This window comes from Oncorhynchus mykiss, chromosome 15, assembly GCF_057628025.1.
Source record: "Oncorhynchus mykiss isolate SJ-2025 chromosome 15, ASM5762802v1, whole genome shotgun sequence".
NCBI lineage: Eukaryota > Metazoa > Chordata > Actinopteri > Salmoniformes > Salmonidae > Oncorhynchus > Oncorhynchus mykiss.
In genome coordinates, this window is record NC_143036.1 from 43,699,763 (window position 1) to 43,716,141 (window position 16,379).

At 45.9% G+C, this 16,379-nt stretch overlaps 1 protein-coding gene across 2 annotated transcripts in view; it reads right to left on the minus strand.

The window, feature by feature from the left end:
* LOC110490062 (endothelin-converting enzyme 2) overlaps window positions 1–15,463 on the minus strand; it is an 88,288-nt gene extending 72,825 nt beyond the window's left edge. Inside the window, exons 1-2 of one of the 2 annotated variants that reach the window (XM_021563191.3) lie at window positions 15,113–15,463; window positions 14,863–15,010 (exon numbers count right to left, since the gene is read on the minus strand). In XM_021563191.3, coding sequence (XP_021418866.1) covers window positions 14,863–14,895 — 33 coding nt within the window. In that variant the 5' untranslated portion in view covers window positions 14,896–15,010; window positions 15,113–15,463. Of the gene's footprint in view, window positions 1–14,853; window positions 15,011–15,112 lie in introns of both variants that reach the window. The other variant, XM_021563190.3, reaches the window with a different exon arrangement.
* Between the last annotated feature and the right edge of the window lie 916 nt (window positions 15,464–16,379).

Genomic DNA, 16,379 nt, shown 5'->3' on the forward strand with positions numbered 1-16,379 from the left:
TACATAGAAGCCTGGCAAGAGAAAGGCTAATTCATATTTTCGTCAGTGTTTTCCTGTTCTTGCAAACATTTTACAAATTGTGGAGTATATTAAACCTAGATTTGGTATCTGTACTGACAATAATAACATACCCATTCATCCATGTAGCGTAACACTCTTAGAAAAAAAACAGTGCCATCTAGAAGCTAAAAGGGTTCTTCGGCTGTCCACATAGGAAAACTATTTTTGGTTCCAGGTAGAACCCTTTTCTTCGGTTCTACATGGAACCCAAAAGAGTTCTGCCTGGAACCAAAAAGGGTTTTCCTATGTGAACAGCCCGAAGAACCCTTTAGGAAACCTTTTTTCTAAGAGTGTACCAAGCCATTCATCTGTTCAGTGGCCAGTCATCTTGCATTTCCATACCTCTACCCATAGAGGGCGGCCTCCGCCCCCTCCCCTCCCTGGTTACAGTCAGCCACCACAGAGAGAACGGAACGGAACGCTATTCCATATATAATGCACTGTTTAGCCAGAGCCTGCATGACTGTTGTTGTTCGGGCACAGAAAGGATATTCTCTTCTCTGCTGACAACAAAATGCTGCCCTAATTAAGCTAGCCACTTGAGCACACTACGAGCGCTGTAAATGAACAAGCACAACAAACAAAACCAGGGAGGCTGCCACAACTCTTATGAAAATCTTACATAAGCATCAGTAGTCCAGTATTGTTTGAACACTAAGCTTATCATGCTTTAATTGATGTGCATCTGTAAAAGGCTGACGAATTTGGTGCGAATGCACACGTATACACACACACAGAGACAAGCTCAAACTAACAAACGTACACATTTCCCTCTTTCCGTCTCAGTCCAACAAACACACATTACAGATGTAATTCCCCTGTTTGTTAGTGTGTGTACACTGAAAAAAAGTACACGCTTTCTGTTAATCTCTCTCTCCTGTTTCTCTCCTCCCCTGACCCCTACGCATCCCCTTCAGTGCGTCATCAATTAAAGAGAACAGCAGAGTGAGAGTTTAAGAGAGGGAGGGGCAGACGGGGAGAGGGAGGGAGACAGTAGTGTCCTCCCAATGGGGAGAGAATAACGTCACTGATCTAGGCATCAAGGTTACTCCTCTTTCTCTTCTCTCTCTATCCTCTACAGAGAGGAAGGAGGGAAGACAACAGGGAGGAAGGAGAGAAGGCTGGAGGAAAGAGCGAAAGAAAGACAAAAGGGAGGACATCAGAAGAATATTCCGGATAAGAAAAAGGACCATGTCCGTCTCTACAGAAAATTTCAAGGATTTCCCCCATTGTTTGGCTCCTTTAATAGGATGTGTGGTGTAAAGTACTTCATAAAAATACTCCTTAAGTCGTTTTGGTGGGTGGGGTACTGTGTTTGCAAATTATGTCTGAGTGTTGGAGGGTGCCAGTCTGTCCGTAAAACATATGAAATAACAAAATTGTGCTGTCTGGTTTGCTTAATATAAGGAATTTGATGTATAGCATTTACTTTTACTCAAGTATGACAATTGAGTACTTTTTCCACCACTGTATTTAAGTACATTTAAAACCAGATACTTTAAGATTTTTACTCAAATAGTATTTTACTGGGTGACTTTTACACAAGTCATTTTCTGTTAAGGTATCTTTACTTTTACTCAATATGACAATTTAGTACTTTTTCCACCACTGTGTGAGTGCAATAACCGTGTTCAATTCTTCAGGTGTCTAGTACAAACACACTGTACACAGTCCGCAAGTCTACAAGATTAAGGGAACTACATGTAGTGATACACTACATGACCAAAAGTATGTGGACACCTGCTCGTTGAACATCTCATTCCAAAATCATGGGCATCAATATGGAGTTGTTCCACCCTTTGCTGCAATAACAGCTTCCACTCTTCCAGGAAGGTTTTCCACTAGATGTTGGAACATTGCTGCGAGGACGTGCTTCCATTCAGCCACAAGAGCATCAGAGGTCGGGCACTGATAATGGGCGATTAGGCCTGGCTCGCAGTCGGCATTCCAATTCATCCAAAAGGTGTTTGATGGGGTTGAGGTCAGGGCTCTGTGCAGGCCAGTCAATTTTCCACACCGATATCGACAAACCATTTCTGTATGGACCTCGCTTTGTGAACGGGGGCATTGTGATGCTTTGTCAACAGGAAAGGGCATTCCCCAAACTGTTGCCACAAAATTGGAAGAACAGAATAATCTAGAACATCATTGTATGTTGTAGCATTAAGATTTCCCTTCACTGGAACTAAAGGGGCCTAGCCAGAACCATGAAAAACAGCCCATGATCATCATTCCATTCCACCAAACTTTACAGTTGGTATTATGCATTGGGCAGGTAGGGTGTCTGGTTTGAGAAACAGACGTCTTACAAGTCCTCAACTGGCAGCTTCATTAAATAGTACCCACAAAACACCAGACTCAACGTCAGCAGTAAAGAGGCAACTCCGGGATGCTGGCCTTCTTGGCAGAGTTCCTCTGTCCAGTGTCTGTGTTCTTTTGCCCATCTTGTAATCTTTTATTTTTATTGACCAGTCTGAGATATGGCTTTTTCTTTGCAACTCCTAGAAGGCCAGCAATGCTGAAGCTCCGGATACTCAACTAGTCTAAAGGCCAGTTTTATTGCTTCTTTAATCAAAACAGAAGTTTTCAGCTGCGCTAACAATTGCAAAAGGATTTTCTAATGCTCAAATAGCCTTTTAAAATTATAAACTTGGATTAGCTAACACAACGTGCCATTGGAACAGAGGAGTGATGATTGCTGATAATGGGCCTATATACGCCTATGTACAGTGCCTTGCGAAAGTATTCGGCCCCCTTGAACTTTGCGACCTTTTGCCACATTTCAGGCTTCAAACATAAAGATATAAAACTGTATTTTTTAGTGAAGAATCAACAACAAGTGGGACACAATCATGAAGTGGAACGACATTTATTGGATATTTCAAACTTTTTTAACAAATCAAAAACTGAAAAATTGGGCGTGCAAAATGATTCAGCCCCCTTAAGTTAATACTTTGTAGCACCACCTTTTGCTGCGATTACAGCTGTAAGTCGCTTGGGGTATGTCTCTATCAGTTTTGCACATCGAGAGACTGACATTTTTTCCCATTCCTCCTTGCAAAACAGCTCGAGCTCAGTGAGGTTGGATGGAGAGCATTTGTGAACAGCAGTTTTCAGTTCTTTCCACAGATTCTCGATTGGATTCAGGTCTGGACTTTGACTTGGCCATTCTAACACCTGGATATGTTTATTTTTGAACCATTCCATTGTAGATTTTGCTTTATGTTTTGGATCATTGTCTTGTTGGAAGACAAATCTCCGTCCCAGTCTCAGGTCTTTTGCAGACTCCATCAGGTTTTCTTCCAGAATGGTCCTGTATTTGGCTCCATCCATCTTCCCATCAATTTTAACCATCTTCCCTGTCCCTGCTGAAGAAAAGCAGGCCCAAACCATGATGCTGCCACCACCATGTTTGACAGTGGGGATGGTGTGTTCAGCTGTGTTGCTTTTACGCCAAACATAACGTTTTGCATTGTTGTCAAAAAGTTCCATTTTGGTTTCATCTGACCAGAGCACCTTCTTCCACATGTTTGGTGTGTCTCCCAGGTGGCTTGTGGTAAACTTTAAACAACACTTTTTATGGATATCTTTAAGAAATGGCTTTCTTCTTGCCACTCTTCCATAAAGGCCAGATTTGTGCAATATACGACTGAGTCTCCCACCTCAGCTGTAGATCTCTGCAGTTCATCCAGTGATCATGGGCCTCTTGGCTGCATCTCTGATCAGTCTTCTCCTTGTATGAGCTGAAAGTTTAGAGGGACGGCCAGGTCTTGGTAGATTTGCAGTGGTCTGATACTCCTTCCATTTCAATATTATTGCTTGCACAGTGCTCCTTGGGATGTTTAAAGCTTGGGAAATCTTTTTGTATCCAAATCCGGCTTTAAACTTCTTCACAACAGTATCTCGGACCTGCCTGGTGTGTTCCTTGTTCTTCATGATGCTCTCTGCGCTTTTAACGGACCTCTGAGACTATCACAGTGCAGGTGCATTTATACGGAGACTTGATTACACACAGGTGGATTGTATTTATCATCATTAGTCATTTAGGTCAACATTGGATCATTCAGAGATCCTCACTGAACTTCTGAAGAGAGTTTGCTGCACTGAAAGTAAAGGGGCTGAATAATTTTGCACGCCCAATTTTTCAGTTTTTGATTTGTTAAAAAAGTTTGAAATATCCAATAAATGTCGTTCCACTTCATTATTGTGTCCCATTTGTTGTTGATTCTTCACAAAAAAAATACAGTTTTATATCTTTATGTTTGAAGCCTGAAATGTGGCAAAAGGTCGCAAAGTTCAAGGGGGCCGAATACTTTCGCAAGGCACTGTAGATATTCCATTAAAAATCATCCGTTTCCAGCTATAATAGTCATTCTCAAGATGAACAATGTCTACAATGTATTTCTGATCAATTTGATGATGTCATTATAATGGACAAAAAATAAAGTGCTTTTCTTTAAAAAACAAGGACATTTCTTGGTGACCCCAAACTTTTGAACGGTAGTGTATGAACATTATACTTAGTAGCATGTACAATACATATTGGACGACAACACACATAGGCGAAAAGTGTAATTCCCCCTAGGTATGTTTTAGGTATTATATTGCACAGGCAGAATAGTGTAGATAGACAGAGTGAGGAGACATTTGTGAGACAAAGCTGGATGAGGATTCCATCCCATGCAGACCAGCAGATATGTGCTAAAAGGTGATGGTGTTTTCCACTAGCCTAGACAAACCAGCCACAAAAAATTGACTTCTTAACCTCATTTCTATGGGGCCCTGAGTATGTGACCTTACAGGGGCCTAAGCTTATAGTGTATAACTGTGGCGCAAAGTTGTTTCTGGTCAGGTCATGTGGTCAATATCAAACTTTGGGCCCTGCTCATACCTACAACAACCCCCTCATGCCTATTCACCCCTCCTCTCATGTCCATCACAGGCGCTACAGTGCAGAGTTGGCAGAATGTTAAACAACGAACGAACGAGAGATAGATGTTGTCAGATGACAAGGAAGGAGTAAGATTTGCCAGGAGAGATGTTATGGAGGAAGAGAGTGAAGAGGACTTAAAATATGTCATAGAGAATGTAAATAAAAAGCAGTAAACAGAGAAAAAGAAAACAGACCCCATCCCACTTTAGGATACATGCTAAAGTGGATGACAGTCAGCGACAAAAGTGGAGTGTTTTGCAAGTCTTGATGAAGAGCCTGCATAGGGTTATTACATTTTTTTTTTTGTAAAATCTCAAGTTATGGCACCCTTTTCTCTAGATAGTGCACTACGTTTGGCCAGCCCTTTGTAGGAAATAGGGTGCTATTTAGAACAAGGCCAATGACCTCCCCAGCCCTACCGATGGATCCAGGACAGATGGAGAGTCTTGCTTCAGACAGGAAGGAGCTCACCCCACCGCCCTAAGGCAGGACACACACGCACACACAGGATACCCAGCCCTGATAAACCCCGGGTTCAGGTCACTCAAGGGCCTCCTTCTCCAGCCATCACTCAGTCTTGGCCTTTCCCATCACACCCGCAACTGGCCACAGCAAAGCAAATGTTAACACTTTATTTGAGGCTGAGGCCACACAGAGACGTATGACAATGTATACGCGTTTTGCTTCAAAAACATGGTTTAAAAATATAGCATTTTGATCTCATGACAGGGATGGTCAGTCCTTGCATCTATTTTTTATTTTTTTATTATTTCACCTTTATTTAACCAGGTAGGCTAGTTGAGAACAAGTTCACATTTGCAACTGCGACCTGGCCAAGATAAAGCATAGCAGTGTGAACAGACAACAGAGTTACACATGGAGTAAACAATTAACAAAGAAAAAAAAGAGAGTCTATATACATTGTGTGCAAAAGGCATGAGGAGGTAGGCGAATAATTACAATTTTGCAGATTAACACTGGAGTGATAAATGATCAGATGGTGTCACACCCTGACCATAGTTTACTTTGTAAATTTCTATGTTTTGGTTGGTCAGGGTGTGAGCTGAGTGGGCATTCTATGTTTCATGTCTAGTTTGTCTAGTTCTATGTTTGGCCTGATATGGTTCTCAATCAGAGGCAGGTGTTCGTCATTGTCTCTGATTGGGAACCATATTGGGGTAGCCTGTTTGGTGTTGGGTTTTGTGGGTGATTGTCCTTAGTGTCTTGATGTTCCTGTCTATGTGTTTTCACCAGATAGGGCTGTTTAGGTTTTCGTTACGTTCATTACGTTCTTTATTTTGTAGTGTTTGTATTGATTCGTGTTTTACGTTTGTTTATTAAAACATGGATCGCAATCTACACGCTGCATTTTGGTCCGACTCTCCTTCTCATACAGAAAACCGTGACAGAATCACCCACCTTAACTGGACCAAGCGGCGTGTCAACAGGCAGCAGCAGCAGGAGAAGGAACAGAGGCAGGAGCAGCAGCAGCAGTGGGAGATGCGTAATAAGGATTTCTGGACATGGGAGGAAATCCTCGACGGGAGAGGACCCTGGGCTAAACCAGGGGAGTGTAGCCGCCCAAAGGTGCAGCAGGAGAAGAGGCAACAGGAGCAGCCCAAAGAGGAGTACAGTATGGACTATACTTCTTGGGAAGAGATAGACAGGTGGGCGGTCGACCCAGGGAGAGTGCCAGAGCCCGCCTGGGATTCGATGGAGCAGTGCGCGGAAGGTTATCGGAGAATGGAGTTGGCAAAGCAAGCACGGCAGCGTGCAAGGAAGCCCGGGAGTCAGCCCCAAAAATGTATTGGGGGGGGGGGCTAACAGGGAGTATGGCTACGCTAGGTAGGAGACCTGCGCAAACTCCCTGTGCTTACCGGGGGGCTAAAGAGACCGGACAGGCACCGTGTTATGCAGTGGTGCGCACGGTGTCTCCAGTGCGGGTGCATAGCCCGGTGCGGTATATTCCAGCTCCGCGTGTCGGCCGGGCTAGATTGAGCGTCGAGCCTAATGCCATGAAGCCGGCTCTACGCAGCTGGTCCCCAGTGCGTCTCCTTGGGCCGGCTTACATGGCACCAGCCTTGCGCTTGGTGTCTCCGGTTCGCCTGCATAGCCCAGTGCGGGCTATTCCACCTCGCCGCATTGGCAGGGCGACCGTGAGCATTCAACCAGGTAAGGTTGGGCAGGCTCAGTGCTCAAGAGCTCCAGTGCGCCTGCACGGTCCGGTCTTTCCAGTACCACCTCCACACTCCAGCCCTCCGGTAGCAGCTCCCCGCACCAGGCTTCCTGTGCGTGTCCTCGGCCCAGTACCACCAGTGCCAGCACCACGCATCAGGCCTACAGTGCGCCTCGCCTGTCCAGCGCTGCCAGAGCTTTCCGCCTCTACAGCGCTGCCGGAGTCTCCCGCCTGTTCAGAACTGCCAGTCTGCAAGGAGCTGCCAGTCTGCAAGGAGCTGCCAGTCTGCAAGGAGCTGCCAGTCTGCATGGAGCTGCCAGTCTGCATAGAGCTGCCAGTCTGCATAGAGCTGCCAGTCTGCATAGAGCTGCCAGTCTGCATAGAGCTGCCAGAGCTGCCAGTCTGCAGGATGCCGCCAAAGCTGCCAGTCTGCAAGGAGCCGCCAGAGCTGCCAGTCTGCAAGGAGCCGCCATAGCTGCCAGTCTGCAAGGAGCCGCCATAGCTGCCAGTCTGCAAGGAGCCGCCAGAGCCGCCAGTCAGCATGGAGCAGCCTGAGCTGCCAGTCAGCATGGAGCAGCCAGGGCCGCCAGTCAGCAAGGAGCAGCCAGGGCCGCCAGTCAGCATGGAGCAGCCAGGGCCGCCAGTCAACATGGAGCAGCCAGAGCCGCCAGTCAGCAAGGAGCAGCCAGGGCCGCCAGTCAGCATGGAGCAGCCAGGGCCGCCAGTCAACATGGAGCAGCCAGGGCCGCCAATCAACATGGAGCAGCCAGGGCCGCCAGTCAGCATGGAGCAGCCAGAGCAGCCAGTCAGCATGGAGCAGCCAGTCAGCATGGAGCAGCCAGTCAGCATGGAGCAGCCAGAGCTGCCAGTCAGCATGGAGCAGCCAGTCAGCATGGAGCAGCCAGAGCTGCCAGTCAGCATGGAGCAGCCAGTCAGCATGGATCAGCCAGAGCAGCCAGTCGGCCACTCTTCCAGATCTGCCAGTCGGCCAGACTCTTCCAGATCTGCCAGTCGGCCAGACTCTTCCAGATCTGCCAGTCGGCCAGACTCTTCCAGATCTGCCAGTCGGCCAGACTCTTCCAGATCTGCCAGTCGGCCAGACTCTTCCAGATCTGCCAGTCGGCCAGACTCTGCCAGTCGGCCAGACTCTTCCAGATCTGCCAGTCGGCCAGACTCTTCCAGATCTGCCAGACTCTTCCAGATCTGCCAGACTCTTCCAGATCTGCCAGACTCTTCCAGATCTGCCAGTCGGCCAGACTCTTCCAGATCTGCCAGTCGGCCAGACTCTTCCAGATCTGCCAGTCGACCAGACTCTTCCAGATCTGCCAGTCGACCAGACTCTTCCAGATCTGCCAGTCGACCAGACTCTTCCAGATCTGCCAGTCGACCAGACTCTTCCAGATCTGCCAGTCGACCAGACTCTTCCAGATCTACCAGTCGACCAGACTCTTCCAGATCTGCCAGTCAGCCAGGAGCTGCCGCCCCTCTGTCCAGAGCTTCCGCCCCTCTGTCCCGAGCTGCCGCCCCTCTGTCCATTGAGAAGAGTTTCCATGGTGAGGAGGCCACGGAAGAGGATAAGGTGGGGGAAGACTAAGGTGAAGTGGGGGCCACGTCCAGCACCAGAGCCGCCACTGCGGACAGATGCCCACCCAGACCCTCCCCTATAGGTTCAGGTTTTGCGGCCGGAGTCCGCACCTTGGGGGGGGGGGGGGGTACTGTCACACCCTGACCATAGTTTACTTTGTATATTTCTATGTTTTGGTTGGTCAGGGTGTGAGCTGAGTGGGCATTCTGTTTCATGTCTAGTTTGTCTAGTTCTATGTTTGGCCTGATATGGTTCTCAAGGTGTTCGTCATTGTCTCTGATTGGGAATCATATTTAGGTAGCCTGTTTGGTGTTGGGTTTTGTGGGTGATTGTCCTTAGTGTCTTGATGTTCCTGTCTATGTGTTTTCACCAGATAGGGCTGTTTAGGTTTTCGTTACGTTCATTACGTTCTGCTAGTCGGGCGTGCGGGTGCAGGCAGCGAACGGTTGAAAAGCATGCATTTGGTTTTACTAGCGTTTAAGAGGAGTTGGAGGCAACAGAAGGAGTGTTGTATGGCATTTAAGCTCATTTGGAGGTTAGATAGCACAGTGTCCAAGGACGGGCCGGAAGTATACAGAATGGTGTCGTCTGCGTAGAGGTGGATCAGGGAATCGCTCGCAGCAAGAGCAACATCATTGATATATACAGAGAAAATAGTCGGCCCGGGAATTGAACCCTGTGGCACCCCCATAGAGACTGCCAGAGGACCGGACAGCATGCCCTCCGATTTGACACACTGAACTCTGTCTGCAAAGTAGTTGGTGAACCAGGCAAGGCAGTTATCAGAAAAACCGAGGCTACTGAGTCTGCTGATAAGAATATGGTGATTGACAGAGTCGAAAGCCTGTTTGACCTGTTTGTTGACTTGGCTTTCGAAGACCTTAGAAAGACAGGGCAGGATGGATATAGGTCTGTAACAGTTTGGGTCCAGGGTGTCTCCCCCTTTGAAGAAGGGGATGACTGCGGCAGCTTTCCAATCCTTGGGGATCTCAGATGATAAGAAAGAGAGGTTGAACAGGCTGGTAACAGGGGTTGCGACAATGGCGGCGGATAGTTTCAGAAATAGAGGGTCAAGATTGTCAAGCCCAGCTGATTTGTACGGGTCCAGGTTTTGCAGCTCTTTCAGAACATCTGCTATCTGGATTTGGGTAAAGGAGAACCTGGAGAGGCTTGGGCGAGTAGCTCTGGGGGGGGGCGGAGCTGTTGGCCGAGGTTGGAGTTGCCAGGAGGAAGGCATGGCCAGCCATTGAGAAATGCTTGTTGAAGTTTTCGATATCATGGATTTATCGGTGGTGACCGTGTTACCTAGCCTCAGTGCAGTGGGCAGCTGGGAGGAGGTGTTCTTGTTCTTCATGGACTTCACAGTGTCCCAGAACTTTTTGGAGTTAGAGCTACAGGATGCAAATTTCTGCCTGAAGAAGCTGGCCTTTGCTTTCCTGACTGACTGCGTGTATTGGTTCCTGACTTCCCTGAACAGTTGCATATCGCGGGGACTATTCGATGCTATTGCAGTCCGCCACAGGATGTTTTTGTGCTGGTCGAGGGCAGTCAGGTCTGGAGTGAACCAAGGGCTATATCTGTTCTTAGTTATGCATTTTTTGAACGGAGCATGCTTATCTAAGATGGTGAGGAGGTTTCTTTTAAAGAATGACCAGGCATCCTCAACTGACGGGATGAGGTCAATATCCTTCCAGTATACCCGGGCCAGGTCGATTAGAAAGGCCTGCTCACAGAAGTGTTTTAGGGAGCGTTTGACAGTGATGAGTGGTGGTCGTTTGACTGCGGATCCGTAGCGGATACAGGCAATATACAACTGTCTATGAATTTCAGAGTGCTAACATTTCTCCAGCCCCCTCAGCTGTTTAACAAAACAAGTGTTTTTGTTGCTTTTCGAATCTTGGATTGTTCCCTTTAATGCTTTTGGGGTGCATTTCCTCCACATTGTAAGCATGTATAGTATAGCATCATCTCATAATGATCCTGAATTAAATCAGTTAAATTTGCTAGACAGAGATATTATTATCATAAGCCTTATAATAAGTTATATAAATGCAACATGCAACAATTTCAAAGAATTTACTGAGTTACAGTTCATAAGGAAATCAGTCAATTTAAATAAATAAATTAGGACCTAATCTAGGGATTTCACATGACTGGAAATACAGATATGCATCTGTTGGTCACAAATACGTTAACAAAAAAGGTAGGGGTGTGGATTAGAAAATCAATGGTGTGACCACCATTTGCCTCATGCAGCGCGACACATCTCCTTAACATAGAATTGGTTAGGCTGTTGATTGCGGGCTGTGGAATGTTGTCCTCTCCTCTTCAACGGCTGTGCAAAACTGCTGGACATTGGCGGGAACAGGAACACACTATTGTACACTTCGATCCAGAGCATCCCAAACAGGCTCAATGTTTGGTGAGAATGCAGGCCATGGAAGAATTTGGACATTTTCAGCTTCCAGGAATTGGGTACAGATCTTTACAACACGGGGCCGTACATTATTATACTGAAACATGAGGTGATGGCGGCGGATGAATGGCACTACAATGGGCTTCAGGATCTTGTCACAGTATCTCTGTGCATTCAAATTGCCATCAATAAAATGCAATTGCGGTCATTGTCCTTAGCTTATGCCTGCCCATACCATAACCCCACCGCCACCATGGGGCACTCTGTTCACAACATTGATATCAGCAAACCACTCACCCACACGACGGCATACACAGTACAGCTAAAACCGAGATTCATCCGCAAAGAGCACACTTCTCCAGCCTGCCAGTGGCCATCAAAGGTGAGCATTTGCCCACTGAAGTCAGTTACAACGCCGAACTGCAATCAGGTCAAGACCCTTGTGAGGACGCAGATGAGCTTCCCTGACTGAGACAGTCTCATCAGCTGTCTGGGTGGCTGGTCTCAGACAATACCGCAGGTGAAGAAGCCGGATGTGGAGGTCCTGGGCTGGAGTGGTTACACGTGGTCTGTGGTTGTGAGGCCGGTTGGACGTACTGCCAAATTCTCTAAAACAACGTTGGAGCCAATTTACGGTAGAGAAATAAACATTAAATTCTCTGGCAACAGCTCTGGAGGACATTCCTGCAGTCAGCATGCCAATTGCACACTCCCTCAAAACCTGAGGCATCTGTGGTATTGCGTTGTCTGACAAAACTGCACATTATGGGTGGCCTTTTATTGTCCACAGCACAAGATGCACCTGTGTAATGATCATGCCGTTTAATCAGCTTATTGATATGCCAAACCTGTCAGGTGGATGCATTATCTTGGCAAAGGGGAAATGCTCACTAACAAGTTTGTGCACATTGTTTAGGAGAAATAAGCTTTATGTGCATGTGGAAAACTTCTGGGATCCTTTATTTCAGCTCATGAAACACTTTATATGTTGTATTTATATTTTTGTTCAGTGTATGTAAACGTATGTTACTCACTCCTGTGCGAGTAAGCATATCATGACATACACACAAGTGTGCATGTCTATGCATGTTACTATGCGGGACAGACCTGAGGTGCTTTGATGTCCTACATTCTAAAGTGTGATAAGATCAGCCCTTTGAGGCAGTGTAAATACCATTGGTCTTCTTAACACAGGTACTGGGAACAGTAGAGGCCTCGTAACAGTTTTTTCAGCTAATTTTGAGTTAGTGCACGGTGTGTCTAGCGGGTGACAGCCTGCTCGACTGTGACCCAGTGCACAGATTGCGTTATTAATGATGTTCATTAGTGAGATCATGAAGATATTCAGAAATCACCCCAGGGACTACAGGGCACTAATTGATGCACGGCATATTGGACAGTGGTCGGGGACCGCTCTTCCAGCTCCTTAGGCCTACATTACAGACAGGCCTATAAAGAGCCATATGCCTCCATACCGAACCCATACAGTAGGCCTACTTTACCTGTTCTCAGTTTGATGACAGACAGACAGACAGACTATCCAGCCCATATTTGACCTAGATAGCCTTATCTCTTGGATCACAACACACATTTCACATCTCACTTTGTTATCATAATACTGTTTCAATACTCAACAGATGCAAACTTTTTGCATTTTTACATCGATAATATTTAGGTGACGACACAATGCAACATCACCAACAACAGGTACAGCCTGTCAGACTGGAATCTCTACATAACGCCGCCAAGCTTACCCTAGTAAAACTGACTATCCTACCGATCCTCGACTTCGGCGATGTCATCTACAAAATGGCTTCCAACACTCTACTCAGCAAACTGGATGCAGTCTATCACAGTGCCATCCGTTTTGTCACTAAAGCACCTTATACCACCCACCACTGCGACTTGTATGCTCTAGTCGGCTGGCCCTCGCTACATATTCGTCGCCAGACCCACTGGCTCCAGGTCATCTACAAGTCCATGCTAGGTAAAGCTCCGCCTTATCTCAGCTCACTGGTCACGATGGCAACACCCATCCGTAGCACGCGCTCCAGCAGGTGTATCTCACTGATCATCCCTAAAGCCAACACCTCATTTGGCCGCCTTTCGTTCCAGTACTCTGCTGCCTGTGACTGGAACGAATTGCAAAAATCGCTGAAGTTGGAGACTTTTATCTCCCTCACCAACTTCAAACATCAGCTATCTGAGCAGCTAACCGATCGCTGCAGCTGTACATAGTCTATTGGTAAATAGCCCACACATTTTCACCTACCTCATCACCATACTGTTTTTATTTATTTACTTTTCTGCTCTTTTGCACACCAATATCTCTACCTGTACATGACCATCTGATCATTTATCACTCCAGTGTTAATCTGCAAAATTGTAATTATTCGCCTACCTCATGCCTTTTGCACACATTGTATATAGACTCCCCCTTTGTTTTCTACTGTGTTATTGACTTGTTAATTGTTTACTCCATGTGTAACTCTGTGTTGTCTGCTCATACTGCTATGCTTTATCTTGGCCAGGTCGCAGTTGCAAATGAGAACTTGTTCTCAACTAGCCTACCTGGTTAAATAAAGGTGAAATAAAAAAAATAAAAAAAATAACCTATCCTGTGTTACCGGTTAACAGCTGTGTGTTGGTTATCATGGTAGAATACATTTTATTTATTTAACCTCTATTTAACTAGGCAAGTCAATTAAGAACAAATTCTTATTTAAAATGATGGCCTACATGGCTTTACTCTAGTTCCATATCATGTCCATGCCTACATAGGCAACAGTGTCTGGGCAAGGCACACCCAGTCAACAAAATACAAGACAAAAAATATATACATTATGTTCAAAACCAAGCACAAATGAAAAAGCAAAATGGAAAAGTTAAAAAATAAACAAGTCAGGCCTAGGTTAGTTATAAGCTAGTGCAACCGACTGAGGTTCAGACCGAGGGTCTCCTAAGCTCCACAACTGTGTGAGCCTGCAGAACTAAAGCCCATGCAAATGTGGTTCTGAAACACCTCTGTTTACAATTGCCCACAATACAATTAATCTAGGCTAAATAATGTAGCCAGAGGTAGCAAACACCATCCATGTTTGATCAAGCCTAGGGCCCCACACCAAGATGACACTGAATAAAACCTCAACCTTTCAATGACTATTTACGGTTAGTGTCAGCCCATGGGCCTTGGACTAAGCAATGTACTCTAACAACTTCAAATATATACAATCAAATTATTAAACGTAAATAAGATGTAGTCCTATGCTGGGAAAAAGCATGAGTGCCTGAGGCTGCACCTTCCCTTATGAAATCATTTTGATAAATTATGAAAATATACCGACGTTTGTATGGAAAGAGCAAGCGCACTAATTCCATCATGTGCAGTGAGCACCGAACACAGTATTTTATGATGGATATGAGGAGGACCAAAGCCTACCTGGGAATCTGCTCGAGCATTATTGTCCGCATAGCCTATAACATGTGCAGAATATAAACAAGGCATATTCAAATCATGACTGGTAAATTATTTTAGCTGTAAGAAACCCGATCAAATAAATATGGTGATTGATTGCAATGGGTTTCGATCACATACAGTACGCGAGGTCGCTGCGCTCTCTCTCCTAATACATTATGAGAAGAGTAACATTATGTTTGAGAAGATGATCAAATATGATCATTACCAGACTTACGTTGTTCCGCAAATCTTGCAGAGCTACGCTCATCGTGCAACAGACAGCAACATCGACGGCGGGGCGAGCGCGACAGACTCTCTACCACTGCTGTTGACGATTCCAGTGGCTGGATCGCGAAGCCATCTCTCTCCCGCTCTCTCAAATTCTGCGGAACAACAAAAGGACATATACTAAACCTTTCTCACACATATCTATCCGTGTTGCTCTAGGACCGCAATGGACTGTGCCCGCCAGAACATAACATTACCTAATGCCAAAGCTAGTGCCTCTCGAAAGCAAGCAGAATAGGCCTACAGCAAAATGTTCCATCGTTGGGAGAAAAAGCCCTTTCACGCGTGCAGTCGGCTAACCCAGGGATGAACGAGAAGGAAGATCGCAATCACCCTGCAGACTACACCCCGCCCTCCTTCTACCCCTTCCTCTCTCTCAATTAAATTTAAATTTAAGAGCTTAACTGACATGGGAAACATATGTTTACATTGTCAAAGCAAGTGAAATAGATAAACTAAAGTGAAAACCAATAAATCGCTCTCTCTCTCTCACACACACACACACACACACACACACGCCTTCCGTTGCCAAGACAAAAACATTTATTGTAGGCTAGGCATCGGGTTGGGGTGCTGAAGGGTAATTCTAGGAAAGAGAACTGTGGTGAGATAGGCTACACAGGGAAGGGCAACAGATGTGTGCCAAGATAAGAAATACTGACTTCACCCTAATATTTTTAATACTTACAGAAATGCACCTGATTACACATCCTGTAGAAAAAGTTAGATTTTACTGGGGCTCAAGTAGGCCTACTTGCACATCTCCAATTAGTGTAGGCTACAAAATATCAGAGGTGTGTGTATGTTCGATTGTTAACTTGCTTGTGTGTCTGTCTGTCTCACATTTGAGCATTTATACACTGCATCAGTCAAATATTGTAAGTGGCTGGCCAGTAATTGAAGAGTGCTGCAATGGCTACAAACCAAAACAAAGATGCATCGTCTGGCTTCAGACCAGCGCACAGGTGTAGTGAATTGAAGAGCCTCTGAAATTGCTGCAGTTTTGTAGTCCAGAAATAATGCATTTGGGTGACAAATCACAGATTATCAACATTAGGAGGTCATTAGATATATATATAAGGGTGTACTGCATTAATTAAAAACCAACTGTGTCCCAAATCGCACCCTATCCCCTATAGTTGTTACACCCTGATCTGTGCTTGTCTCCACCCCCTCCAGGTGTCGCCCATCTTCCCCATTTTCCCCATTGTACTTATGTTCTCTGTTTGTCTGTTGCCAATTTGTTTTGTTTCGTTAAGCTTACCAGTGGTTTTTCCTGAGCACCTGTCTGTCGCTAGTTCCTGTTTTCTAGCTTCCAGTTTTTGACCGTTCTGCCTGCCTTGAACCTGCCTGTCATTCTGTACCTTGTTATACAACCCTTGTTTACTGACCTCTGCCTGCCTGCCGTTCTGTACCTTTCGGACTCTGTTCTGGACTACTGACCGCTGCCTGCCTTTGACCTGT